Source organism: Numenius arquata, chromosome 25, assembly GCF_964106895.1.
Source record: "Numenius arquata chromosome 25, bNumArq3.hap1.1, whole genome shotgun sequence".
In the NCBI taxonomy this organism is placed as follows: domain Eukaryota; kingdom Metazoa; phylum Chordata; class Aves; order Charadriiformes; family Scolopacidae; genus Numenius; species Numenius arquata.
Genome location: NC_133600.1, coordinates 1742522 through 1767777, shown reverse-complemented (window position 1 = coordinate 1767777; position 25256 = coordinate 1742522). Strand labels below are relative to the sequence as shown.

At 45.2% G+C, this 25256-nt stretch overlaps 1 protein-coding gene across 2 annotated transcripts in view; it reads left to right on the top strand.

The window, feature by feature from the left end:
* Positions 1–1363: 1363 nt before the first annotated feature.
* Positions 1364–25256, top strand: part of AP3D1 (adaptor related protein complex 3 subunit delta 1) — a 47720-nt gene continuing 23827 nt past the window's right edge. For both annotated transcript variants that reach the window (XM_074163805.1, XM_074163804.1), the window contains exons 1-8: positions 1364–1750; positions 16258–16353; positions 17026–17106; positions 18868–18948; positions 20847–20954; positions 21284–21413; positions 22688–22827; positions 23098–23171. In XM_074163805.1, the coding sequence (XP_074019906.1) occupies positions 1655–1750; positions 16258–16353; positions 17026–17106; positions 18868–18948; positions 20847–20954; positions 21284–21413; positions 22688–22827; positions 23098–23171 (806 nt within the window). In that variant the 5' untranslated portion in view covers positions 1364–1654. The remainder of the gene's footprint in view (positions 1751–16257; positions 16354–17025; positions 17107–18867; positions 18949–20846; positions 20955–21283; positions 21414–22687; positions 22828–23097; positions 23172–25256) is intronic.

Sequence of the window (25256 nt, the reverse complement as noted above, 5' to 3'; positions counted from 1 at the left end):
GAAAAACACTGCAGCAAAGAGAAATCCTTTTCCTTCCCCCCGTGGCACAGCGGCTCGGAAGCCCACGCAGATCTTGGCAAGGTCACGTCTCCTTTTTCTCTGCAAGCTCCTTTCCGTTTGTTCCTCTCCTTTCCCAGCTGCTGGAATCCCCCTCTGGAGATGAAGGTGGGGTGGGAAAGCGGCTCCTCTGGGTTTTCTTTGCTCTCCCCTGTCCCACGGTACCACCCTCCCGCCGTGGGACACGTCACCCCCGGGCAGACCCGCCTGCAGGGACCGTGCGGGTGTCCGGTGCATGGGTAGAGGAGAAGCCATGGGAAAGCTGAACCCCTGCCCGCTTGGTGCTGCCGGTGAGGATCTGTGTCTGCCCGGCCACCACCCATCACCCGTCACCCATCGCCACCTATCATCACCCACTGTCATCCATCGTCACCCGGAGCAGCTGTCCCATGCTGGCACTTGTCACCTGGGGAAATGGGTGACCGTGTTTATGAGTCCCCACGAGTGTTAGGGACTGTGAGCGGCCACGGAGGGCGGCACTCGCTCCCCGCGGGGCTGTGGCAGCCGGTGCTGGGGCTGTGGCAGCCCGTGGAATCATAGAATCACAGACTGGTTTGGGTTGGAAGGGACCTTAAAGCCCACCCAGTGCCACCCCCTGCCCTGGGCAGGGACACCTCCCACCAGACCAGCTTGCTCCAAGCCCCCTCCAACCTGGCCTTGAACCCCTCCAGGGATGGGGCAGCCACAGCTTCTCGGGGCAACCTGGGCCAGGCTCTCACCACCCCCACAGCAAGAAGTTCTTCCCCACATCTCAGCTCAATCTCCCCTCTTTCAGTGTCAAACCCTTCCCCCTCCTCCTGTGGCTCCCCTCCCTCATCCAGAGTCCCTCCCCGTGGAGCTGCCCACCCCACGAGGGACAGGAACAAAATTTGTCTGTATCGGGTGTGCAGCCGTTAAAGACGCCCATGGAGCTCCGCCAACCGCCTCCCCGGGCCGGGTCCGCCGGGGTAACACGGAGGGACCCCCCCGCCCCGTTCCCACGCGTGTCCCCGCCGCGCCGGCCCGCTCCCCCCCCCGCCACGTGGGACCGGAGGGCGGGGCCAGGCGGTGGGCGGGGCCATGGGGAGCAGTGACGTGCTGTCGGTGGCGGGCGCGGGAGGGCGGGTGTAGGCGTGGCCCAGCGCGGGATGGGCGGGGCTAGCGCGGGCGAGGGGGGCGTGGTTAGGCGTGTGAAGGCGTGGTTAGGAGGACCAGGGCGTGGTTAGATGAACAGAGGGCGTGGCTTTACGGATGGAGGCGTGGTTGGTCGCTCGGGGGCGTGGCTAGGCGGTGGGGGGCGGGGCCGAGCCCTCAGCTGACCGGCCGCCATTTTGTCAGGCGCTGGGAGGCCGAGCGGAGCCCGGAGTCGGGGCTTGCGGCCGCTGGGGCCGCCCCTGCTGCCCGTCCGCCCGCCCTGTGCCGGTCCGCGCCGGGGGCCAGCAGCGACCGCGCCCCCCTCGCCTCTCCGCCCGGCATGTGAGCGGCTCGGGCCCGCTGGTCTCACCCGGCTCTAGCGGCAGCAGGAGCCGCTGCGGCCCCCCCCTCCCTCTACCCGGCTGGGCCCGGCCCCTCAGCCCCGAGCGCAGGCCCCGCGGCCCGACCCGGCCCCGCCGCCGCCATGGCGCTGAAGATGGTGAAGGGCAGCATCGACCGCATGTTTGATAAAAACCTGCAGGATCTGGTGCGCGGAATCCGCAACCACAAGGAGGACGAGGTGAGAGGACCCGGCCCCCCGCCGCCGGGGGGGGGGGTTCCCGGCCTGGGCTGGCTCCCCTCATCCCTCCGTGCTGGCTGTCACCCGCTTCCCGGCCGGGTCCCGCTCCTCCGGGGCGGTGGGAGCTGCCTCCAGCCCGCTCCCCGCAGGGGAGGCTGCCTCAGGCCCAGAAGCTGCCGGGTGTCTTGGCCGCTCGGGAAAGGGGATGTTGTGTGGGGGAAGGTGGAAGCAGGAATCGGAAGGAGGAAGATGGCTCTGGGGTGTAGGCCGAAAGGGAGAGGCTGTGGGAGGACGAGAAAGCGTTAGGGGAACCATGGGTTGAAAAGGGAGATGAGGGAGGGTCACGCTTGGTACTCGCTTTCCCATTTATCCTGTTATCGTGGTGTCAAGATCCCTGATACGTGTAACAGGGAATTCCTTCCCATTGCAGCTACCAGAGTCAACTGTATATTCCTCATCATGAAACTGAGACACAGGGAAGCTGAGCTCGGGCATAATTCAGCTTCCAGGTTATTTATGTTGTACACCTGACTAAATTGTGTTTTCCTTGTTTCAAAGCCTTTGTAGGCAGAAGGCAATCGGATGTGTTGGACTGTTATTCTCACTTGTATTAGAGGCACGTGAACAGGAAATTAGTATGGTGAAATAATTAGTCATCAAGAATGTGTTATGTGAGACTTTCTGCATTGAGGTGTCACATGTTAATTGGGAAGTAACGGACGCTAAGGATGTCATTTGTGTTCACCTTCAAGTAAGTAGTCATGGCCTTAGAAGCTTTCTTAGGAATGGTCTAATGGTTATTCCTTGCTGGAATATCAGTGAGTTGCTGTGGAGTTAGTGGCTAAAAATATTTGTAGACTACAATGTCCCTTCGTAAGGGTACAGTATCCAAATGGTGTCAGCTATGAAAAGTATCTGGAAAAGTTGTAATCATCTCACTAAATGAAATATTAATTTGGAAAGCTACAATCTTCATTACTGGCGCTGTCGGACTGAGACACAAAATACAACTTTGGAAAACACTTGAATGTTCAAATGGCTTTTAAGGCTGTTGTGCACAGAACAAGGTGTTAGTGATGATACCTGGGAAACTTAGATTTTTATTTTAATATATGTTAAATTTATGGCTATTGAGTTGATGGCAGAGGAAGATAGTGCTACTGTGAAGTGTGCAGCACCCTGCAAAGCATGGGAAACTGTATGGAGAAGTGGAACCAGGATGTCTAAGTGGACACTTAATGTGTTATACTCAAAGCTGGAACAGGTGAACAGTAATTCTATAGAGCACTTCCCCATAGCGTGCTTAGGCCCAGTTTGTATGTTATGCTGCTTTTGGTAAATACACTTTATTCTTTTGTGCATAGGACAGAAAATGTTCCTTCAACTGTCAGACCTCTGAGGATCCCTCTGACGAAGGTCCGGGCTGGTCCAGGCCTTTGTGGCACCAGTGCTCTTTGAGGAGGATTGAATGTACTGTTCTCATTTCTAAAACAATTTTGTGACAAATAGCTCCTTTTCCAGCACTTCATATATATATTCAGAGGGTAAAGAGCACAAGTCCTGTTACAGTCAGGTTTAACGAGTTACTGAGCATCATAAGCTATAACGAGTTTGTTCTATGACAAGAAGTAGTTACGGTGCCTTGGCTTTGATCTCCGTTAGCGTTAGGAAAAAATACTCCTCAGAGAGTTTTGTAGAGGTGTGTGTACTTGAAGGAAGCTGTTATACAGGTATTATACACGCGCTCTGGGATTCAGTGAGGTCAAAGCAAATGTGGTATCTCTTACGGTAAGTAAGAGGCTGATGTCAGTTACAGTGGCTGGACTTGTAGCATGGTAGTATTTTAAATGATGGTAGCCCTTTCGTTTGAAATGCAAGTTGAGAGGTTTTAAAGTAGATAACTGAAGGATAGTTCCTGTTTCTATCCTCATGTGCATAGCGAAAATTAAAGGCCAGATTTCAGGATGTGTTCAGCTGATCAGTGGACATCGCACTGATGAAACATGTCTTCTGTAGCATAGACTGTTTTGAATCCTTCAGAGATTTTAATTACATAGAGTGGATGCAAACAGCACAGGATTGTTCCTGTTTCTAGATCAGCAAAGCAAAGAGGGCTGTAAACCTTACATTACGGTGCTGGGCATTGATTCAGTGCTTCCCAGGCAATGGTCTTGGATGTCTGCTAACTTTCAAGTGATGTTACAAAATCAGACTAGTATTTTAGAGGAAGTAACTGCAAAAAATCTTCCTCTCTTTCCCACAGTGCTTCCATTGTTCATTGTATCTATTAAATGTTGCTCCAGTGCTGAATGTAGTTGTTCAACCAACGTTTGTGTGTCTTAAGCTTAGACACTTATCTTAAGACACACACTCCGTCCTGTAGAGAAGAGCAAATTTGTTTAAAACAGGAGTAAGAAACAGGCAAGGATAGGAGCTGTTGAGCTCAGCTCAATGGGAATTGCTCTGTGAAAGATGGCTCTGGAAAGGAGGTACAGTGGTTGTTAAATAAAAATAACATGGAAGGAACTGCAAGCATGATTATTGCTTTGACTTCTGATTTAGTTATGCTTTTTGCAGAAGGTTAATTTCTGTTGTATGCGTTGGTTCTTGTCTTTTGTGCGTGTGTCTTTGTCTTTTTGTTCTTGTCTTTTGGAATTTAATCCTATGGAAATTCTGCCATCCCTTTTCCGCCTCATCTTTTTGGGCAGCCTCTCCTGGTAGACAGAAGGTAGTAAGATTTATTCCTTTCCAGTTCCTCCGCAGGTACCATCACGAGCCTGTGTATGTGGTATTTCACTGCCACGTGGAGGATGTGTTTGTAGTGCGGGATGCGCCAAATGGTGGTCACCTCGGTTCAGAGGTGGGTCCCTCAATACAGCTTTTTAGCAGACCCAGCTGTGTTCTTCCTCGATGGTTATGTGTTCACCCTGTATTGCCAGGACTCTCAAGCGCGCTTCCCACGGCTTGTTGTGAAGCAAATGGAGCGCCACGAGCTCTTTACCAATACATTTTAGGTGTCCTCCTCAGCTCAGTAAGAAACCAAGAGGGTGCTGGAGGGCACTTAGCTCCCATCCTTGCTGCAGAGTGCTTAATTACCTGGCAGAGGCCTTTTTCATTTTAGTTTCTCGTCTGTATCCAAAGCTGACCCATTTATTTTGAGTGTCTAACACTGGAAGCAAAGTGATGGCCATCCGTGGGAGGTAAGGGACAGGAGGTAGTTAACTGTCACTTCTCTGCGCAGATACGCTCTGTCCATTTTCCAGTCTTCCGGGGAAAATTGGAGCTGCATCATCCTTCTGCAAAGGGAACGCTGCTATGGAAGGAATGAGGTAGCGTTAACAGCATTAGAACTTTCCCTGGTTTGACGTGTTGTGTTTGCTTTTCAAGACTCTGTACAGATGCTCCAATCCCCGTGGTGGTTCCCGGTGCCAGCTCAAAGGCTGAGGGAAAGCCAGGCCTGTAAGAAAAACGTAAATCCTATTCCATTCTCCCTGACCTTCACTTAATATCTCATTCACTAATGTATCATTCTCTCTTTCGTTTGGAAGACATATCTTGAAAGCAGCGAGTCTTTCATCTGCGATTAGGTGGCTTTGTACCCTATGGAATAACTTCTCCCACTTCGTGCCTACTTTTTATGGATGTGCTACAACACAGCTCATGGGGGAGTGGCTGGTATCACGGGCTGTTAAAAGTAGAATGGATGTTTTTCCCAGATATTCCAAACTGAGAAATTATTTCTGTTTAAGGGTGTTCTCCTGACTGAGATAAAGGAAGGGGATAATCCTTTGATGCTGTTTGGCTCTTGCGCAGTGTTTTGCATTTGCGTTTAAGAAGTTTGTTGGTCCCAACAAGGAAGCTGCTGTCAGATGCCATGCTGAGAGGTTCCTTCACAAAACCGAGATGACAAAATACCAGAAACAGAGATGTGAAATGAGTGGTGCTTTGTCCTGTTCAGACCCTCTGTTTCAAGTGCCTTTGATGGAGAAGGGGTTAAAAAAGTCCTGTGTGAAATATCTGCGCACTTCTCCTGTAACTTGAGAAAATAGCCTTCCTCTTCTTTCAGAGAATCTGCTGCCTGTGTGCCAGGATGAGCACTTCATGGTTTTGGCAATCAATACTTGCAGGAAAAAGTGATTTGAAAAATTCACGTTTTCTTGTGTGTAGTGTTCAGTGATAAGTATCTCATTGCTGGTTTGCATTTGAGAAGTTGTTTTGTACAGAAGCAAGCTGGAGGAACGAATGGAGCGATTCAGTGTTTCTGGTTGGAAAAAAAATAAAACTCAATTTTGGTTGATAATATAATGCTAAAGGAGAGGCGTGTGGAGTGTCTGTGCTGTGAAATATGTATTTTTCTGCTCAGAAAGACCAGGCTTACAAATTGGCAGTGTGTTCTCACTTCATAGTGACTGTAACCTAAGGACAGTGGACTTGTATTGTTAAAAAACCCTTTTCCCCTAAATAAAGGGGTGCTGCACTCGACTGCACACTTCCAGGTGCTTCTCTGACACGTTTTCCGATGAAGTGATGGCCTTGGGAGTTTTAAGGAATCTTTAAACATCTTTTGGGCGCAGCCTGTCATCAACGAGGCTGAAAATCATCTAGTGCTGTGCTTTCCTGACAGCTTGGCCTCTGGACGCTCTGGAGTGTTAGTATCTAACGGGAAAGGATGTGGGGTGGAACGTTACAGGGGAATTTTTGAGGAATGCTAAAAGGCTTGTTGGCGCCCAAGACTGAAGAAGCAGTCCGAGTGCCGGGCGGCGTGCGGTGCAGCTCATTGATGACAGCGAGCTCTTTCAGTCACTGACGCTCCATCACTTAGAGCTTGTCATATGTGTGTTAATATCTTTGAAGGGAGCTCATTATTCCGCCCACTTTCAAGTGGCTCTGGAGTTGCTATTGTTAATTCTTTGAGCGTGTGAATCGCTGGAAAAGACAAAATCGGAAATAGAAACAATACACAGAAGAGGGTTGGGTAAGGACCTCGCAGCAATTGCTGACGAAGCAGACCAGTAGTGGCCTCCAAGGTGACAAGGCCCAGAGTAAGAGTGTCCCCGCCGTACCTGTTGTGTTGTGGAAAATCAAGGGCCTGGAGCCATGGAACATGAGCCAAGATGTGGGCTTTTTCTTGTGTGATTACAAGCACAGAGCAGCTGAGGCTTTGCATTAGTGCTGCCTTTCATTAGCTTCTTGCTTTCTCCTGTGTTAAATATTACTTAATTGACTGTGGCATAAGTGGGGCTAATACCTTTGTTCCCAGTCCAGATCCCCTTGTAGCCGTCTCTTCTGAGGGTTTGAAACGCTCCAGACACATCCCTTTCTCAATCGTGTAAGTGAAAATTCTGCCCAGGCAGGTCCAGGGGAGAGGAAGAGCTTTCTGGTACCTCGTCCTGAGAAATGGAGTATTTCTCCATACGCTGCACCTTCTGCGAGGCCGGTGGAAGAACGGCCAGAAAAAATCAACGTAGAATAAAGATAACTACATTTCTGCACCGAGGTTATCTTCAGAGAGCTGTTTATTTGATGCCTTTTGATGCATCTCTCTTTGTCCCAGTGGTGAGAGCAGAAAATGCGGCCTTTTGTGATTTCCTTTAATGTCATCAGTGTCCACAAAAGTGACTGAAAAAACCTCTTCCTCTGCCATGTGGGTTAGTGAATGTATTTGGGTGTACAAAGAGTACCTTTAGGTTTTTCACTCAGAAGTTTTCTTTGGTAGCGTGTCCCGTTCCTGGTGGGATGTGAAGAGCAGCAAGGGAAGCATTAAACGACATGCATCGGAAAGACCGAGTCATGGGACCACTTACAAAGAGGCGTTTGTGTTCCTTAAGTTATTAAAAAAAAAAAAAAAAAACCCGAAACACCACAACAACCTGATCGTTCATGCTGAAAAATAGAAATGCTTCATAATCTACAGGGGAGTCCGCTGGTTAGTGGTAGTGTTAGTAGCTCATAAAGGCGGTCGAGTGCTTTTTTAAATAGAAAACATACGTAAGGAATAACTGACCATACTTCTGAGTCCTGTTGGATTCTGAAGTGTAACTGAGCATGGAAAAATGTAGGTTCATACTGGTTTACCTCCCCAGTCCCTGGCCAGCAGGCTGCTCACGTGGAGTTTGTAAACCACATGGAGTTTGTAGATCACATAGTTGAAGGCTGGATTTTATATTTGCTATTTCCTTTTTATTGTTGTTTCTTTTATGACCTAGATGTTCAAACCTGTTCGGTGTCACTGAGAGACGGGGGTGTTAAAAGCTGTGTAAAAGGAAGTAGGTATCAGTGGTCTCTTCGCACAGGTAATTAATGACAGAACGAGAGGGAATGGCTTCAAGCTCCAGCAGGGTAGGTTTAGACTGAACATTAGAAAAGAATTTTTCATAGAAAGAGTGGTCGGGCATTGGAACAGGCTGCCCAGGGAGGGGGTTGAGTCACCATCCCTGCATGTGTTTAAGAGACGTTTAGATGTGTTGGGGGATATGGTATAGGGGAGAACTTTGTAGAGTAGGATAGATGGTTGGACTCGATGATCCCAAGGGTCTCTTCCAACCTAGATGATTCTGTGATTCTAGTGCGGATGTGTTGGAGCTTTCTTCCGATGGGCTCGATCTCCATGGCAAACTCAACTGCATCAAGCCTCTCACTGCCTCTACCGCGGTGTGACTGAGCCCCGGCCTCCGGGAGTGGATGTTTGTTTAGAGCCAGTGGTGTGACTGTACAGCAGGGAGTAGGTGAACAAATTTACTTTAATTACACAAATATTTGTACTGAATTAAAGAAATCAGTGATGGCCACGAACCGTCTTTGTCTTCATTGTCCTTTTTACTTTTCCATAACCGAGCAACACTCGTAGCTTTGCATAAAAGTGTTACATCTTTGTAGTATTTTCAGTGTTATGTGTTTATATCGTATTAATACATCATTAGGCATCATTTTTATTGTGATGGTTCCCTCTGAACTAATTCCAATCAGCTGAGTCTTGGAAACAACAGCTACTTTAATTCCTTAGAAGGAAGCGACTATTTCCCATACGTACAACACAACACGTGCTGCAACGGCGCCTGCTTTTATCAAAGCCTGAAATGATGCACAGAAATGTGTCTGGAACTAGCAAATTGAAAAATCTGCTGTGAGAATACCTGCATAGCTTTTTGCATAGTTATATAAAAATACAATTTTGAGCACGTCTCATGTTTGCAGGGATCAGCACTTCTATCTGACGCGTCTCTCTGGTCTTAAAAGTTGCCTCTCGGTATGATTTAGCGCAGGCCCCTGAGGATTGTTTAATTGACGTGCAATTAAATTAACAAATACTGTGATCAGGCTGGAGACACGCGTGTTAAGGGACTGATCAGCCTGGAGATATACTGAGAACATGTCTAAAGCCTTGCTTACTGAGTTGGGTTTTGCTGTCTAATACCCACTGAATTGTTGGCATTTCGGCCTGGGGAGGTGGACCAGGATGGCTTCCATAGCTTCAGCTTCCCATGTAGGTGCTGTTTCATGGGAAATACTTCACTTGTCTTTGGGTAAACCACGGAATGATGCTATCCTTGGGAGGGGGCAGAAACACCCTGGTGCCGGAGAGATGCCACGGTGCTCGGGGGGTCTGGGGCAGCCTTGGCTCTGCCTTGGAGTCACTTCAGATGGGCAGCTGCGACTCTGCTTCTGCTGCTTCTCTGAAATCCGGTCCTTCTCTGTTACCTGTTCAGAAGAGTGTATGTGCATTTGTACAGTGCCTGTGCTGTTTGTTTGGAGTTGTTTAGTGTCTGCTATGAAACTCATGGGTGTACACCACTTGCTTAGCATCTCTCTGAATTTTCAAAATAATCTTCAAAGGTTTGGATTGGTTTATAGAATCATAGAATTGTAAATTGCCTTGGTTGGAAGGGATCTTTCAGGTCATCTAGTCCAACCATCAACCTAACACTGACAAAAAGCATCACTAAACCATATCTCTTATGAATCAGTTTAGGATAGATAGATGCATCATGCCAAATTTAGGTCGGTATGTATAATTTCAGTAAACATTAAGAAAAGGAAAAAGAGTAAATTGACTTTTCACGTCCCTCGTTGGTGTCGTTTGACCAAGGAGTCTGGCATCACGTTTCTAATAAATAACATCGCAGAAAGCTGCTGCAGATGGAATGGCAAAGGTTCCCCTTCATGGCTCCGGTGCTCATCAGTGATGAGAACAGTACATTGGTCTGGGATTTCAAGGTACCTACAAGAGGAGTGTATAAATCCCTGGAAAGCTGGGTAGGAAACCGAGACATGTTCAAACGCGTCTGGCCATGCTGTTTATCAGCAGGTGAGTGAAAGATAAGTTCGGCTTTTCAAAATGCCTTTCAAGTCCTAACATGTTTTCTGAGCTCTTTATTGCACCTGACCACCCCCTGCACCATGTTATTTCGGCTGCTGCAAAACTGCTTAAATGAATGCTGTGTGCTTTCTCAGTTATTACTTTTATTCTGCTATGGGCTTATCTGCCCTGCTTGGTTTATGATTTTAGTGGAGTTCATTGTGAGATAACGTGTGCCTCGGAATTCTCTTTTTATCTGGCCATGGAGCAGTCTTAATGAAGGATCCTCTTGCTTATCACAAATAGCTTTTTCTACGGTATTTAAATAATATTTTATTTTTAGTTACGTACGGCAGAAGTTAAGATCTGCTGTGCTTAGCGCTGTGCAGAAAACAGCACCTCTCACCTTTTTATGCTTTTGGCTGTTACTTCAGCTGATTTATTCTGTGCTGTCGTGATACGATGCTTGTGTTTCAGGTACTGTAGTCAATTATAGGTGTATAAATTCTACTTGACTAGTTCAGTGGTGGGTTTTGACATGAAGTACTGCTTTTGAAGGTTTTAATAGAAATGGTAGGTATTTCTTTCCAGTCTTGTTCCTAAGCTGGGAGGTGGCAGCTGATGTGCCCTGTGCTTGGAACAGCATCTGCTGCCTGAGGCCCAAACAAATTCCAAAGTTGCTTCACCTCCATGGGGTGTCTGTAGTGTAACTCCATTTGCTGTTAACCACGGTGGCTGTGTCCCATGGCTCGCATTCCCCAGCTAGTATTTCTTCACATCATCCAAAAAAAAAAAAAATTAAATTAAAAAAAAAAAAGGGAGGGACTGTTGCTGCTGTTTTTCTGGAAGCTGGAGCAGAGGCATCTTCCTCTCATGTGAGATGATCATGTGCTCGCGCTCAATGTGATTTCACAGAGTTAATGGCAGGCATATGTCTTAAAGTGCTATAAAAGATAAATCCTACAGTGCTTAAACCAAAAGAGACGTCATATTTTGTGCTTATTTCAGTTCCATTTTTTTCTGGTTTAGAATGGTGTAGTTATGTGTTTATTTCAGATAATACCTTGCTCCTTATGGCATTCACTGTTAATCATCCTTTCCTTAAAACACTATGTTTAACCCTGAAAGTGCCAGAGATACAGGGACTAATGTTCTCTGACATTTTGCTGTTTCATCTGGGTGGCTGTTGCAGTGAGGGACAGGTGTGAATCTCACAGTGGATCCAGTGACTGAGGCTGGATCCTGACGAGGACTTTGGTGGAGGATTCTCTGTGTTTGGTGTTGGACTGTAACCCTCAGTGGTAAGAATGTGAATTTTCTTGGCTTCAGAAGATGGTATATGGTTGAGATAAGAATACAGCTTCTTTAAGGCTATTGGAAACGAATAGCTTTCATGATTAAATATAATGTTAAGGTTCTGCAGTGATATCTGTTCTAATCATTAATGGCTTCTCATCTGTCAATGAAAGCATAGTGGAGTCACATTTCCTGAGAATGTCACCGTTGTTCAGTTAGATCGGTGATTTTTCAGCTTCGTTCACATATTGCTTGAAAAAAAAAAAAATTAGTCTTTTGTGAACATCTCTGAAATTGTCAGCAAACCCCAAGTTTGGAATAAAGGTTTAGTGTTTTTCAAAGTTAATTCAAAAAACATGGCTTGGGAAGTGAAAAATCCTATAAACTGGTATTTTGGCTCCTTACCATGACCCACTTTCCCTTTCTTCCCTCCCTCTGTTTCAGAGGGGTTGTCTTTGATTCATGATACCTCCATTCTTACTTTAACCACTCACAGTAGCTTAAACGCACATAATTTCTGGGTGAGGTCTTGGAATTCTTGAGGAATTTGGGCTGATTTTAAAAATTGGCTTGTGTATTTTGTTAATAGATATAAAATACTTACTGCATCGGTTTGGCGGAATACATTAAGAAAAGGCAGTTGTGACTTTGTGCTGCATTCACAGCTTTGTGGAGTAATTACCGTTAACATCTGCAGGCTTTCCTTGGGTTTTAGCCATGCTGCTCTGCATGGGGTTCTGTCATCTCCCTCCTTCTGAGGGACACACGAGAGAAAGCAATCACCTGTACAGCAAAGGGCTATGAAGAAGATGAGGGGACTAGAACACCTCTCTTACAAGGAAAGGGTCTTTTTGACCCCTTTCGGAGGGACTTGGGTCTTTTTAGACTGGAGAAGAGAAGACTGAGGGGGGGATCTGATCAACACCTATAAATACTTCAAGGGTGGGTGTCAGGAGGATGGGGCCAGTCTTTTTTCAGTGGTGCCCAGGGACAGGACAAGAGGTGACGGGCACAAACTGGAACATGGGAAGTTCCATCTAAACATGAGGAGGAACTTCTTTCTTGTGAGGGTGGCAGAGCCCTGGAAGAGGCTGCCCAGAGAGGTGGTGGAGTCTCTGTCTCTGGAGATGTTCAAATCCCGCTTGGACAGGTTCCCATGGGACCTGCTCTGGGTGACCCTGCTGTGGCAGGGGTTTGGAGGAGATGATCTCCAGAGGTCCCTTCCAACCCCGTATCATTCTGTAATTCTGTGAGTGGTTGCTACAGCATTTCAGTAAGGGCTTGGGAAGGCTTTTTTCCCACTTGGCAGCTGAGCAGGAATAAAATAGCCCCTCTCAGCTCTTTCTCTGGTGTTGCCATATGCCCGATAGCCCCTGACTGCAGCCTGGCAGCTTGGCTGGGGTTGCCATCGTTCCGAGGGGCTTCTCACCCTTAATGGCTCCGCTTGTTCTCCGGGGCTGAAAGGCTGCCTTGTAATCGCCTCGCTCCCTCAAAGCAGCCTGGCTGGGAACATCCGAAGGTCTGTATAAATATTGTGACTTTAGAAGTGCTCCTCAGTTGACTGGCCAAAAATATGGGAGCAATTGAGTAACATCCCAGGAAGACTTCAAATAACGCTGTCACAGAATTAATAGTTAAGAAATATATTGATATAATGAATATTGTGAGCATAAATGAACTCTGAAGTATTTTCCTTCTCCTTCCTTTCCTTATGGGGTCTCAAAAGCATTTAAGGGAAAACTGAGTCAGTTGTATCCTGGGAAGTACTTACTTTTAATTACCACGCTAGGAAATTGCTATATTAGAAGGGTTTATGCAAACACTATCGGTGAATCAATGCTGGGAAAAGTACCTAGATTTTGTCCTGGTTTAGTATGTACATTTTTTTTTTTTTTTTTTTCCTGCAAATATTTAGGCCTCGCTGAGCAACTACCGTTATTTCTTCATTGCATCAAGTGATGGTTCTCCCATTTACTGCTTAGTGTGGCTCCACGGGAGAGCTCTCAGGCCTGGAAATGCTTTGGGGCAGCCACCAGCCCTGCCCCAGCAGAGGCCTGGGGGGGGTGTGTGTTCTGGTAGCCCCAGCAGAGGCCTGGGGGGGGGGGGGGGGTGTGTTCTGGTAGCCCCAGCAGAGGCCCGGGGGGCGGTTCCGGTAGCCCGAGCCCCTGGAAGGGCTTCACTAGAGACCCGCACATGCAGATTTCCTTTGTATTTATGTAGCTGTTCAATGTGGTAGTGAATCTGTGGAGGTGGTTGGGGTTCAGGTTTAAGGGGAAGACTGAGTAGATCAGTTTTCTTCATATTGCACGTTCATGACAGTGCTACTCCCCAGGGATTAACAAAAAGTTAATACCTGCTGATCCCTTAAAGCTTTCTATATATAGGGGCTTTCATTCCTTGTAGTCTTTTGGGATTTGAAGTACAGCTGTTTTGGAAGGACTTCTTTCTGCTCTTCAAAATCCCTTCTTTTAGTTTCGGACCTGATGCAGAGTACTGTAATGGACTTTTCCAACAGTCACTGGTTACGTTAGGCTGACTGGGAGACAGGCTGCTGGGGCCATTGAGTGTGACCAGTGACTTGGGAGCCTGTACTGGGCTGTACGTCATTGAACTTTTCTGCTTTCATATATTTTTATTTTCCCCTCCCGGTCACACGGTGGTTTGCATTCAACTCCCAAGATGTTTCCAGAAAACTTAAGCTAATTTTTAAACAGTTTTTGGATAGGTGCTGTGGGAAATGACAATAGTGCCTTCTGGTTATGGACGTAAAGACTGAGAAGCTGCATGTTGGTGTCCTGCACCCAGAGCCAGTGCTGCCCAAGCTGCGGCAATGAGATACACGTGGGGGATTCTGTGACGCTGCTCCAGCATCCTCATATGCGGGCACAAAATATTCAAGGCTGGGTACAATGTATTTGTAGATCAGTTGCATGCTGTAGAAGTCGTTCTTTCAGCATCTCTGATCAAGTATGTATTTCCTACTCTCAGAATTGTTTTGGGTTTTTTTTTTTAGTTTAAACTCAAGGGTTTGTTTTTTTTTTTTAGGTTTTTTTTTGTTTTTTTTTTTAGTTTAAACTCAAGAGTTTAAACTTCCCATGGGAGTTGTCTGGACCTGAATCACTCTCAGGTGATGGGTTGAGAGTACCAACTCTTCTAGTTCCTGGGAGAAGTCACCTGGACTCTGCACTGGAAGGGTTTGGGGGCAATGCCATCTCCAGTTTTGGCAGACGTGATCCACTCGCCTGCATCCAGGAGGGCAGATGGGTATCTCTGTAGAGGAAAGGGTTGTTTTGTGTTTAGCAATCCCTCCCTTAAAGTGAAAATTCCCATTGCAAAGATAGTATTTCTACCCCAAATACAGGAATTTACAAATAATCTTAAATTTCTTCAAGTAAATTAATTTGCCAGCTTCCTTTTGTCAGACCGACGGAGTTCCATTACACTGAGGTGTCTGAAGGACCTCAGGAGGCTGCAGGAGCTGGACAAGGAGCTCTGTCAAGGTCAAGAAAGAGTTTCACTAAAAGTCTCAAAATTAACAAATGTGGTTCCACCTGAGCTTACCCACACCAGGGAGGAGCTGGCTTTTATCCCTCTGTAACTGCAAGGTTTGAGAGAAAAACCAAATAATTTTGCTTCTATAGAAGCTGTAAAACCAGGGAGGCTGTCGCTCCTCTGAATTATGCGTGTTCACCTTGTGTCCTGGTGCTGGATTCTAATTCTGGTGTCACCAGACTCTTAAGTGACAGCGGTGTGAATTGTCACTACGTGACTGCTGCTTGGGGTACGAAGTCCCTGCGTTAAAATTCAGTCGCTGCCTTTCCTCACCTGGATCATTGCAGCATCCCTTTGCTCTACAGACCTTGTACAAATTTTTTTATTACCACCTGCTATTTATTAAAAATAACATTCTCTGCTTCCAGAAGCAAACTTTGATGCGTTAAAACACTCTAGGATGTTGTTAAAGACCAAAGAATGGCTGGGATAATACACAAAATTCAGTGTCAAGGTGAGAAATGTTAATTAAAGGCAGGCCAATAGACTTCTAGGTTGAAAATATCTTTTTTTGGTGGAAGATAATGGTATTCGGGCAGAATTTTACTTTGAAACTGGTTGATCTGTTTCTGACCTGGTTCCTCTGGCTGTTGATATATTTATACGGAATGTGAAATGCCCTGGTGCGTGTATGGCTTTCTGAAGAGAGAGTGTTTTTCTCTGCATTTAAATTTTCATGATTTCTGTAGCAGATACCTTCAGTACTTAAAATCATAATTAATTGTGAACTGAAAGAATCTCTGGCTGAGCTAAGCCTACTACTTCTAAAGGGAAATCTACAGATATTTTTAAATCCTGCATTTGCCACATCCCTCCCACAGGCAGAGACGTGATTGTTTGGAAAGAAATGAAGGACCAATATTTAAATGTAAACATTGTGGCATTTGGCTCTCTGAATTACCGGGAAATTCATAACAAATAACTCTTGCTCATCAAAATGTGTAGATGGGGAGATGGCTCTCAGGGAGGGGGTGTCCTTGCTGGGTGGGGGGGGTGGCAGGGGTCACCGGTCCCCTACGAGACTGTGCTGTGTCCCCTCAGGGGTGGGGACTGTTGTGGGTACACATCTGCAGTGCCATCCCTGTACAGCCTGCCCAAAAGTGGGGTAACTCATGGTATTTTCATCGGTCATCTTAAATTTGTGGGCTGTTAGTGGTGTTTGACATGTTTTTTTCTAGCGAGGTAATGAGTGGGTGATCTCTGGCTTCCCATCACGGTGAGTGACCAGTGTATGTTCTGGGAACGGTGGAGCCCAGGTTCTGTTCAGACCCCTGGATGCTCAATCTCCACCCAACATGCTGGAAATCTACAAAACTGGTAAATAAGCATAATTTTTTTTTGTTTGTTTGTTTGTTTTCCTCAGGCGAAATACATCTCCCAGTGCATCGATGAGATCAAGCAGGAGCTGAAGCAGGACAACATTGCTGTGAAAGCAAACGCAGTTTGCAAACTTACATATGTAAGTGCCGTGCTGGGATCCCGCATCATCACATCTTTATTTTTTTTTTTCTTTTTTGCTGACTGGGAGCTGGTCTTCGCCCTGAATTCCCGCTTTTCTTAGACTCTCGTAAGCGCAGGCTGTGGGTGAAAATGCTCCCACCCGTGTCGGATGTCAGAGGCTGCATGTTCACCTTCTGTTCATTCTGCTGGCACTAGTATCGGTACAATTTTATTTTACTGAGATAGGTCAGGAAGCTAATCTGATTTAAAACTTTAAAAAGTTGTTTTCCACTGGATTGTTTCTTATCACGCAGTTGTGCGAGCCCTTGAAACTGGTGTTTGTTTCTCTTTGCGCAGTCCTTTGTTGAGAAGGAGAGGGGGGAAATACTGTTAAAGAATTCTTTTTGTGGTTCTGTTCTGGTTTTTATTTAAAAAAAATAACCTAGGAAAAACCCTTCACAATGATGCTTATATGCACTGGAATTAATTGAAACTATTTAAAACTTGCTTCCGGCGGGACTTCAAGACTTCTTTCACCTACTGTGAGTGGTGTAGAATGTAACATTATTTGTAAATGTGAGATGTTTTACTGCATTATTTTTTGGACTCTTGTTACAGCTTCAATTTTGTGAGGTATCTTGGCCTATTTTCTTGAGTCACTTATTTGTTATCTTGGCTTCTCTGCTCACAGTTACAGATGCTGGGCTACGACATCAGCTGGGCTGCTTTCAACATTATTGAAGTCATGAGCGCGTCCAAGTTTACATTCAAAGTGAGTTCTCTGTGTGACTACAACTGTACCAGCCAGGCAGCTTCAGTGCTGTATTTAGTCAACGCATCAGTACATCGTCTTTTAGTTTGCTTTCTTCATAGAATCATAGAATTGTCCAGGTTGGAAGGGACTTTTAAGATCATCTAGTCCAACCATCAACCTAACTCTGATAAAAACCATCACTAACCCATGTCTCTCAGCACTATGTCAACCCGTCTTTTAAATACCTCCAGGGATGGTGCCTCAACCCCTTCCCTGGGCAGCCCATTCCAAGGGTTAAGAACCCTTTCCCTGTAAACATTTTTCCTAATATCCAATCTGAACCTCCCCTGGCACAACTTGAGGCCGTTTCCTCTTGTCCCATCGCCTGTTCCTTGGGAGAAGAGACCAACCCCCCCCGGCTACACCCTCCTTTCAGGGAGTTGTAGAGAGCGAGAAGGTCTCCCCTCAGCCTCCTTTTCTCCAGGCTGAACACCCCCAGCTCCCTCAGCCTCTCCTCACAAGACTTGTTCTCCAGACCCCTCACCAGCTCCGTTGCCCTTCTCTGGGCCCGCTCCAGCCCCTCAATGTCTTTTTTTTTTGTGGTGAGGGGCTCAAAACTGGACACAGCCCTCGAGGTGGGGCCTCACCAGTGCCCAGTACAGGGGGACGATCACCTCCCGAGTCCTACTCCCCACGCTGTTCCTGACACAGGCCAGGATGCTGTTGGCCTTCTTGGCCACCTGGGCACACTGCTGGCTCATGTTCAGCTGCTGGCGACCAGCACCCCCAGGTCCTTTTCCGCCAGGCAGCTCCAGCCACTCTGCCCCAAGCCTGTAGTGTTGCAGGGGGTTGGTGTGACCCAAGGGCAGGACCCGGCACTTGGCCTTGTTGAACCTCATCCCATTGGCCTTGGCCCATCCATCCAGCCTGTCCAGATCCCTCTGCAAAGCCTTTCTACCATCCAGCAGATCAACACTCCCACCCAACTTGGTGTCGCCTGTGAACTTACTGAGGGTGCACTCAGTCCCCTTGTCCAGATCGTTGATAAAGATGTTGAAGAGAACCGGCCCCAATACCGAGCCCTGGGGGACACCACTCGTGACAGGCCTCCAACTGGATTTTACTCCATTCACCACAGTACAAAAAGGAAGTAGATTGTATTTGTTTCTAGTATATGGATAATATTTGACCTGCCAGTACAGGCTTTTTTTTCCAGATATCCTGTTTTTTTCACAAAAGATATGGCAGCTGTTTTTTATGCAAAGACCGCCTAGGATTCCTAGTAGCAGGCATATTTTATTTTGTAATAGCTTGATAATTTTTCTTGCAAGGTTTTGTTCATGCTCTGTTGCAGACCTCTTTAACCAAAGGGGGTGGAATGTTACTTTGTAAGGAAGAGTTTCCAAATTGAGCTTTAGTACCTGAAAGTCAGGCGTCAACACAGACAAAATAAATGTAATAGGCTCCATTTCTCCTGCTGACAGTCCTGCCTTATTTCTGCATGTTCATGGTCATTGAACCTATATGTTTTAATAAAGTACAGAAGGTGAAGTCAGTTTTATTATCCTTAAGATGTATTATCTCCAGGGATGTTACTTCTCTGAGATTATTCTTTCCTGATACAAACCCCCTTTTTTAGAGGACCCTGTCATGCCTTTTCTGTTAGGAAACCTCCTGCCTAATTTTTCATCTTTTTAATATTGCTTATGAAGCTACCGGTTGTTCATCTAAACATTGTCTAAAATTACTTATTTTTTTTCCCTCCTTGCCTCTTTCCAGCGCATCGGTTACCTAGCTGCCTCTCAGTGCTTTCACGAAGGGACTGATGTAATTATGTTGACTACTAATCAGATCCGAAAGGTAAACTTTCTACTTCAGTTCTTAATTTTTTTCTTGCATTGTCTGCCCACTTGGATTTTCAAATCTGTACAAAGTATTTCTCTTTTAGGAATATAAAGGTGTTTAAGTAGAATTCTACTTACTTGGTTTAGAGTCTGCTCTCATTCCACAAGATGAAGGATTAATTAAATACTGAGGATCTGCCCTTGGGCTTCCCTTGTGCTGTCTCGTATCACCTCTCTGTTTATTTGTCACAGGGAATGGTGACAACAATAACCTTTGTTAATGTTACTGGTCTCTTAGCCAGCCCCTATAAGAGTGTAACGGGTAAGAAAAATGTCCCCATTTCTGAAGGAAGATGAGCTGTCACCTGGCTTCACAAAATTCCTATTTGTGAGGGCCTGTTTTCTTCTGGTAGCAAGAGATCAGGGGGTTGACTTGGGCATAATTGTGTGTGAAAAATGGTGAAGAGTGTACATAAAGTTGTGTTCTGTATTGATGTACCCGTGTGTTGTATTCATTTTCATAGAGCTTTATCACTTCAGTTTTTTCAGAGTTACTGTGTTGCAGCGTTACTTTCCTATTCTTCAGATTACAGATACAGTTTTAAAGCTCTTAAGTTTAATTTTTTTTAAAGTATCACTGCTTTAAAACTTGGCTAATCCAGTACAAGAGGTGCCTATATTTTTCCCATCTAAGTAGCTAAACTGTCTTTTATTTAAAATAAGATCAGTGGGATGTGATCCAGCATCTCTCCTAAAGACTTACTGCTTTTCCCTTTCTCTCTTAAACCGTTCTGCTCTGACAAGTGCGTATTTTTTATAATGTCCGTCCATTTTCTCTACTATGGAGACTTATTATAATGAATTTCAGTTGCTTACTAGGCTACTCCTTTATTTTTTGTGCCTGATTTTTTACTTAAAAGTATCTTTATTCATGCCTTTTCGTGTTTCATTGATCTAGCAACTGTCAGTTCTCAAAGCCAGAAAAAATTGCCAAGTTTTGTTGCTCCTTAAGAAGTAGATTAGATTCTACTTAAAGAATAATGAAATTTCCTGCAAAAGGTTTTAAATTGAGGTGGAAATGGCCAGGAACCCTGAAGCCCTGACGATGTTGAGGTCTCCTAAAGCAGCCCCGTGTCCCTGTGAATGTGGAGGGGTAATTCCGTGCCATTCACTTCATATTCTTATTTCCTAATAACTGCAGTTAAGGATTGATCCTGTGACACTCTGTGTTTAGTGAGGTCTGGGTTTATAACCTATATTGAACATACTCAGATATAAATATTAATATTGTTAAGAGTATGAAGCTTGGAAAAAACTGAAAGACTATGTAGGATACTGATTACAAATAAGTCCAAAGGATCTTGACCGATAAAATATATTCTACACTCTGGCTTGTGTTCTGTCCTTATGGACTGAAAATTATGGTGGTGGCAACAGCTTGGAAGGAAAGTAATCTCATTTCTCTAATAGCTTAAGCACCAGGACACTGTTAGGCATTCAACAAGGGTGCCTCTTCCCGGTGGAGATGATGACAGTTGGGCTTTGACTTAGCAATGTTAGTATTTAATACCAGTTTTTAGTAGTTTGAACACATTTGTGATCACGTCATGAGGTTTTGAAAATTATTTGCCACTCCTAAAATACCACCAAGGTACAATATCTCTCGTTGCTTTTGTGTTGCCGTCAGCCATCTATTGTTTGATTATGATTCCTCGAGCCCATTATCAGACCTTAGGCTAGCTGTGTTTTAGCAGGTGTTGGAGGAGGTTCCTGTTAATAAATACTTGATATAAATATTCCCACCCAGTAGAAGCTCTGCTTCATGGCTATTGAGTGAATAAAATCGGTCTGAGAAAATGGTTACTCAACGTTCTGTGTGATCTTAAATTTTTGAGCCTGTTTTTCCTTTTTTAGGACCTGAGTAGCCCTAACCAGTATGATACTGGAGTTGCACTGACTGGCTTGTCCTGTTTTGTTACTCCAGATCTTGCCAGGGACTTGGCAAATGACATCATGACGCTGGTGAGTTCATAAGATTGGAATAACTTTTCTCTCAAATCACAGAATGTTAATTTGTTCAAGTCTGGTAGATACCTGTTAAATTTAAACTGTTGCATGTGAAAACTGACGCCTTGTTCTTGTGGGGATTTCAGGGAGCCTTTACACTTAGCTCGAGAGGGTTACCTTGAAAATTTCTGTTAGCTTTGGTGATAAATTACACTGAGTTTTCAAAAAGTAGTTGAGCTGCCCTGGGAGAAATTTTGAGACAGTGGTGTGGACATAAGGACCTTGAGGAGAACTCTGGGAACACAGATTTGCTAAGAGCCTGATTGCGATTGTTTCATTCACAGATGTCTCATACAAAGCCTTACATCAGGAAGAAGGCAGTATTAATCATGTACAAAGTTTTTTTGAAATACCCAGAGTCCCTCCGTCCCGCATTTCCTCGCCTTAAAGAGAAACTTGAAGATCCAGATCCTGGTGAGTGGATTTCATTAAATTATTTCTGCTCCAAAACATCTGGGTATCCATGCTTTTAGAGCTCAGGGAGAGGAGAATACATGAGAAATGCTGTAATCATCTTTTGGGTACTGATTTGCCGGTTTAATTGGTAGATGAGCATATGAGAGTTTTGACAGATGTTGCCATATTAAAAATACATTTTTTTAAAATGTCCAATTCTTACTTTGAACCGAAAGCCATTGAAACTATTTGAATATTTGAAAATATTTTGGATTATTTCAGGGTTTGGATTTTTGTTGCTGTTTCCTGTGCTCTTTAACAAAGCTGCAGCTGTTGGCTTGCAATGGATGTGCTTAAAATAATTTCACATCACTTAGTATACAGATTTTTTTCCTATTTTTTAAATTAAAACTTTGAGTCCGGGCTGTTGTTTGGGCCCTTCAGTACTGTGTCAGTGCGCTTTAGCAGCAGCACAGGAAATCTGCGAATGCTCTGTATGGTATTCACAATTCTCAGCCTCCCTGGAAGGTGCTGGTCTTCCCTCACTGCATCAAATCGCCGTACGCTTGTTTGAAGAATTCTGTGTTCTCCGGTTGATTTGTGTGGGTGTTTAGAGGGAGAAATTGAATTGCATGTACTGGACTAATTTGTGGGCGTGTAAGATCCATCTTCCAGGATCCAAGAAAGCAAAACAACCCCCCCCCCCAAAAAACAGAGGAAGAAAATATCTATTGTGCTTTATGGAGAAAGGGACCGCTCTCTACGAGAAAACCCAGACTATATAGATTAAAAGATTCCAAATTGAGAGCAATCAATATAGAAGCTGAGCAATTAGAAGGGAATGAACTTGTCCAGTCAGATTGTTTGTTTAAGGGCTCATTATTTTTGTGTTGTATTTGAACATGTCTAAATAATACATACATCTTAAAGAAACTAGAGTGCTTGGAAACTTTATGGTGGGTAGGATTATTGATTATTATGTTCTCTGTGTTCCACAAACGAGTAAAGGGGGAAGGAGGCTGACAGTGTCCTGTTCTTTCCAGTGCTGGACCCAAAGCAGATATTCAGCTCGTCGATACATTAGAAAATAGCCAAAATTAAATAAAATCCTTTCTCAGCTTGTTTTTTGCATTCTTGTGTTTACCCCACGGTTGGTAATGAGGCTGAACCATTCCCCTTGGCAACACAAATCTGAATCTTTAGCCGTTTTTTTTTCCTGGGGGTTCTGCACCAGAAACTTCAATTACAATTAGGGTGTTGATGAGATTTCTACTTTTCCCACTTTTTCCCAGGTGTGCAGTCTGCTGCAGTAAATGTTATTTGTGAGCTGGCTCGACGCAATCCCAAAAACTATCTTTCCCTTGCTCCACTCTTTTTCAAGTTGATGACGTCGTCAACCAATAATTGGGTTCTCATTAAAATTATAAAACTGGCAAGTATTCTGGACCTGTGTTTAAAGGATTGGGGTTCTCATTAAATTACTTTGGGTGTGAAATAGGTTTCTTGCTGGGAGGTATGTAGTTAACAGTAAATAAAAAGAAAGCAGGAATATCTCCTAATGTTTGTGAACATAACCAAAGAGAGAAAAATATTTTAATATGGCTTAGCTCAAATATCATGAGCTGCAATTTAAATCACGTTTTTATACTGTTTAAAAGCAGCTATTAAGTCACTTTTCTTGTCTGCACTTCTTTTTTAATAGTTTGGTGCTCTTACTCCATTAGAACCAAGGCTGGGAAAGAAACTGATTGAGCCTCTGACCAACCTCATCCATAGGTAGGTATGACACATGTTCCCTTGTTCCCTCAGGACTGGTGAAGTGCCTGTAGGTGGGTCAGTATCTAGGTCTCTGGGTGCATTCCTGAGCTTAATTTTTTGAGTCTCGATATGTTGGCTTCAAGTATCAAATGGAAATCCCATCAGGGCTATTTCTGAAAAACCCAAGCGAGATAAAATACCTTAAAGCAAAGTCTTCAGGTGTCTTGACTGTCATCCTGAATTTCTCCAAAGCGTGCATGAAAATTGGAGCAATTTCCTTTCCTTTCACTTCATTTTAAGCCGGAGATGACTCTGGAGAATATATCAAAACTCTGGCTTAAAAAAGGCACAGCTTTGTATTTGCTGCTTCTGCTCATCTACACACATTCGGTTCCTGACGTTTTTGGAAATGCTGTACCCATTATTAAAGTTCTTTCTCATGTCTTTGTCAGCCCAGACAGGGCTTGGAAGAGGTTCCTTTAACATCTGTCCTAAATACAGATTAGATAAATTTAAAGATATTTCCTTGTCCCTTGTTAAAGCTGGTTTGCAGTGTTGTTTTGGATCTAATTCTGAACTAAGATCAGAAAGTAGATGTCTTGGAGGGAACACATGTATTTTTCCCAGCTATGAAAAGGAATTTTGATCTTATGTGTGAGTTGTTAAATTAAAAGGTTTGTTTTTCTTCATGTAGCAGAGCAAGAGGATAGATGGGAATGAGGACGTTTTAAACAGATATCCATGTAGCCATGAGAGCAGCTCTACCCAAACAATTTCTGTCTGTCTTCCCAGTATACCTTTAGGACTGGTTCAGAGCAGACCAGCAGCAGCCTTGATTCTGGGTACCTAAAGAGGGGTTTTGCAGCAGTGACAAATATGTACAAATTCATCAGAAAAAGCAGGAAGATGGACAGTGTGTCTTCAATCCTGCCTCTGCCTCTTCTGCCCAACTCCCACAGAAGTGATTCACTTTATTTTATTATCGTGAGGTGTTAATCCTGTTCTGTTTGGTCTCCATTCAGTCAGTTTGGATCTCGTATCACTTAGCATAAGATAAACCCCCTGCCTTCCACCACGGAATGCACAGGGAGCAAAAATGATTGTCTGGGTTCTGAGTGTCCTGGAGTCACGTATAGGGTGCGTGAGTGACCTTGGCGGTGCCGCTCTGGCCGCTGCCTCCAGCCCTGTTTGCTCAGTCCCTGTGCAGCCCGTGCGTCTGGACTCTGCTCCTGTGTTGCTTGGAGGTTCGCTGTGTTTCCCCCTTGTGTAGGTCAGGAGTTGTAAGTACCTTCAAAATCCCCAGAATTGCACTGTATGTGTGTTCGCAGAATCACAGAATGATACGGGGTTGGAAGGGACCTCTGGAGACCTCCTGCCAGAGCAGGGTCACCCAGAGCAGGTCCCAAAGGAACGTGTCCAGGTGGGTTTTGAATATCTCCAGAGAAGGAGACTCCACCACCTCTCTGGGCAGCCTCTTCCAGGGCTCTGCCACCCTCACAGGAAAGAAGTTCCTCCTCATGTTTAGATGGAACTTCCCATGTTCACGTTTGTGCCCATTTCCTCCTGTCCTGTCTCTGGGCACCACTGAAAAAAGACTGGCCCCATCCTCCTGACACCCACCCTTGAAGTATTTATAGGTGTTGATGAGATCCCCCCCTCAGTCTTCTCTTCTCCAGACTAAAAAGACCCAAGTCCCTCAGCCTCTCCTTGTAAGAGAGATGTTCTAGTCCCCTCATCATCTTTGTAGCCCTCTGCTGTGCCCTCTCCAGCAGTTTCCTGTCCTTCTTGAACTGGGGAGCCCAGAACTGGACCCAGTGCTCCAGATGGGGCCTCACCAGAGCAGAGGGGCAGGATGACCTCCCTCGACCTGCTGGCCAACCTCTTCTTGATGCACCCCAGGATGCCATTGGCCTTCTTGGCCACAAGGGCACATTGCTGGCTCATGGTCATCCTGTTGTCCACCAGGACTCCCAGGTCTTTTTCCTCAGAGCTGCTCTCCAGTAGGTCAGCCCCCAGTTCAACTGGCAAAAGTTGTCTCAAATTCAAGTTTTGGGGGAAATCAGGCATTGAAAATATCTTGCTCGCTCACAGGGCTGAGCAAGC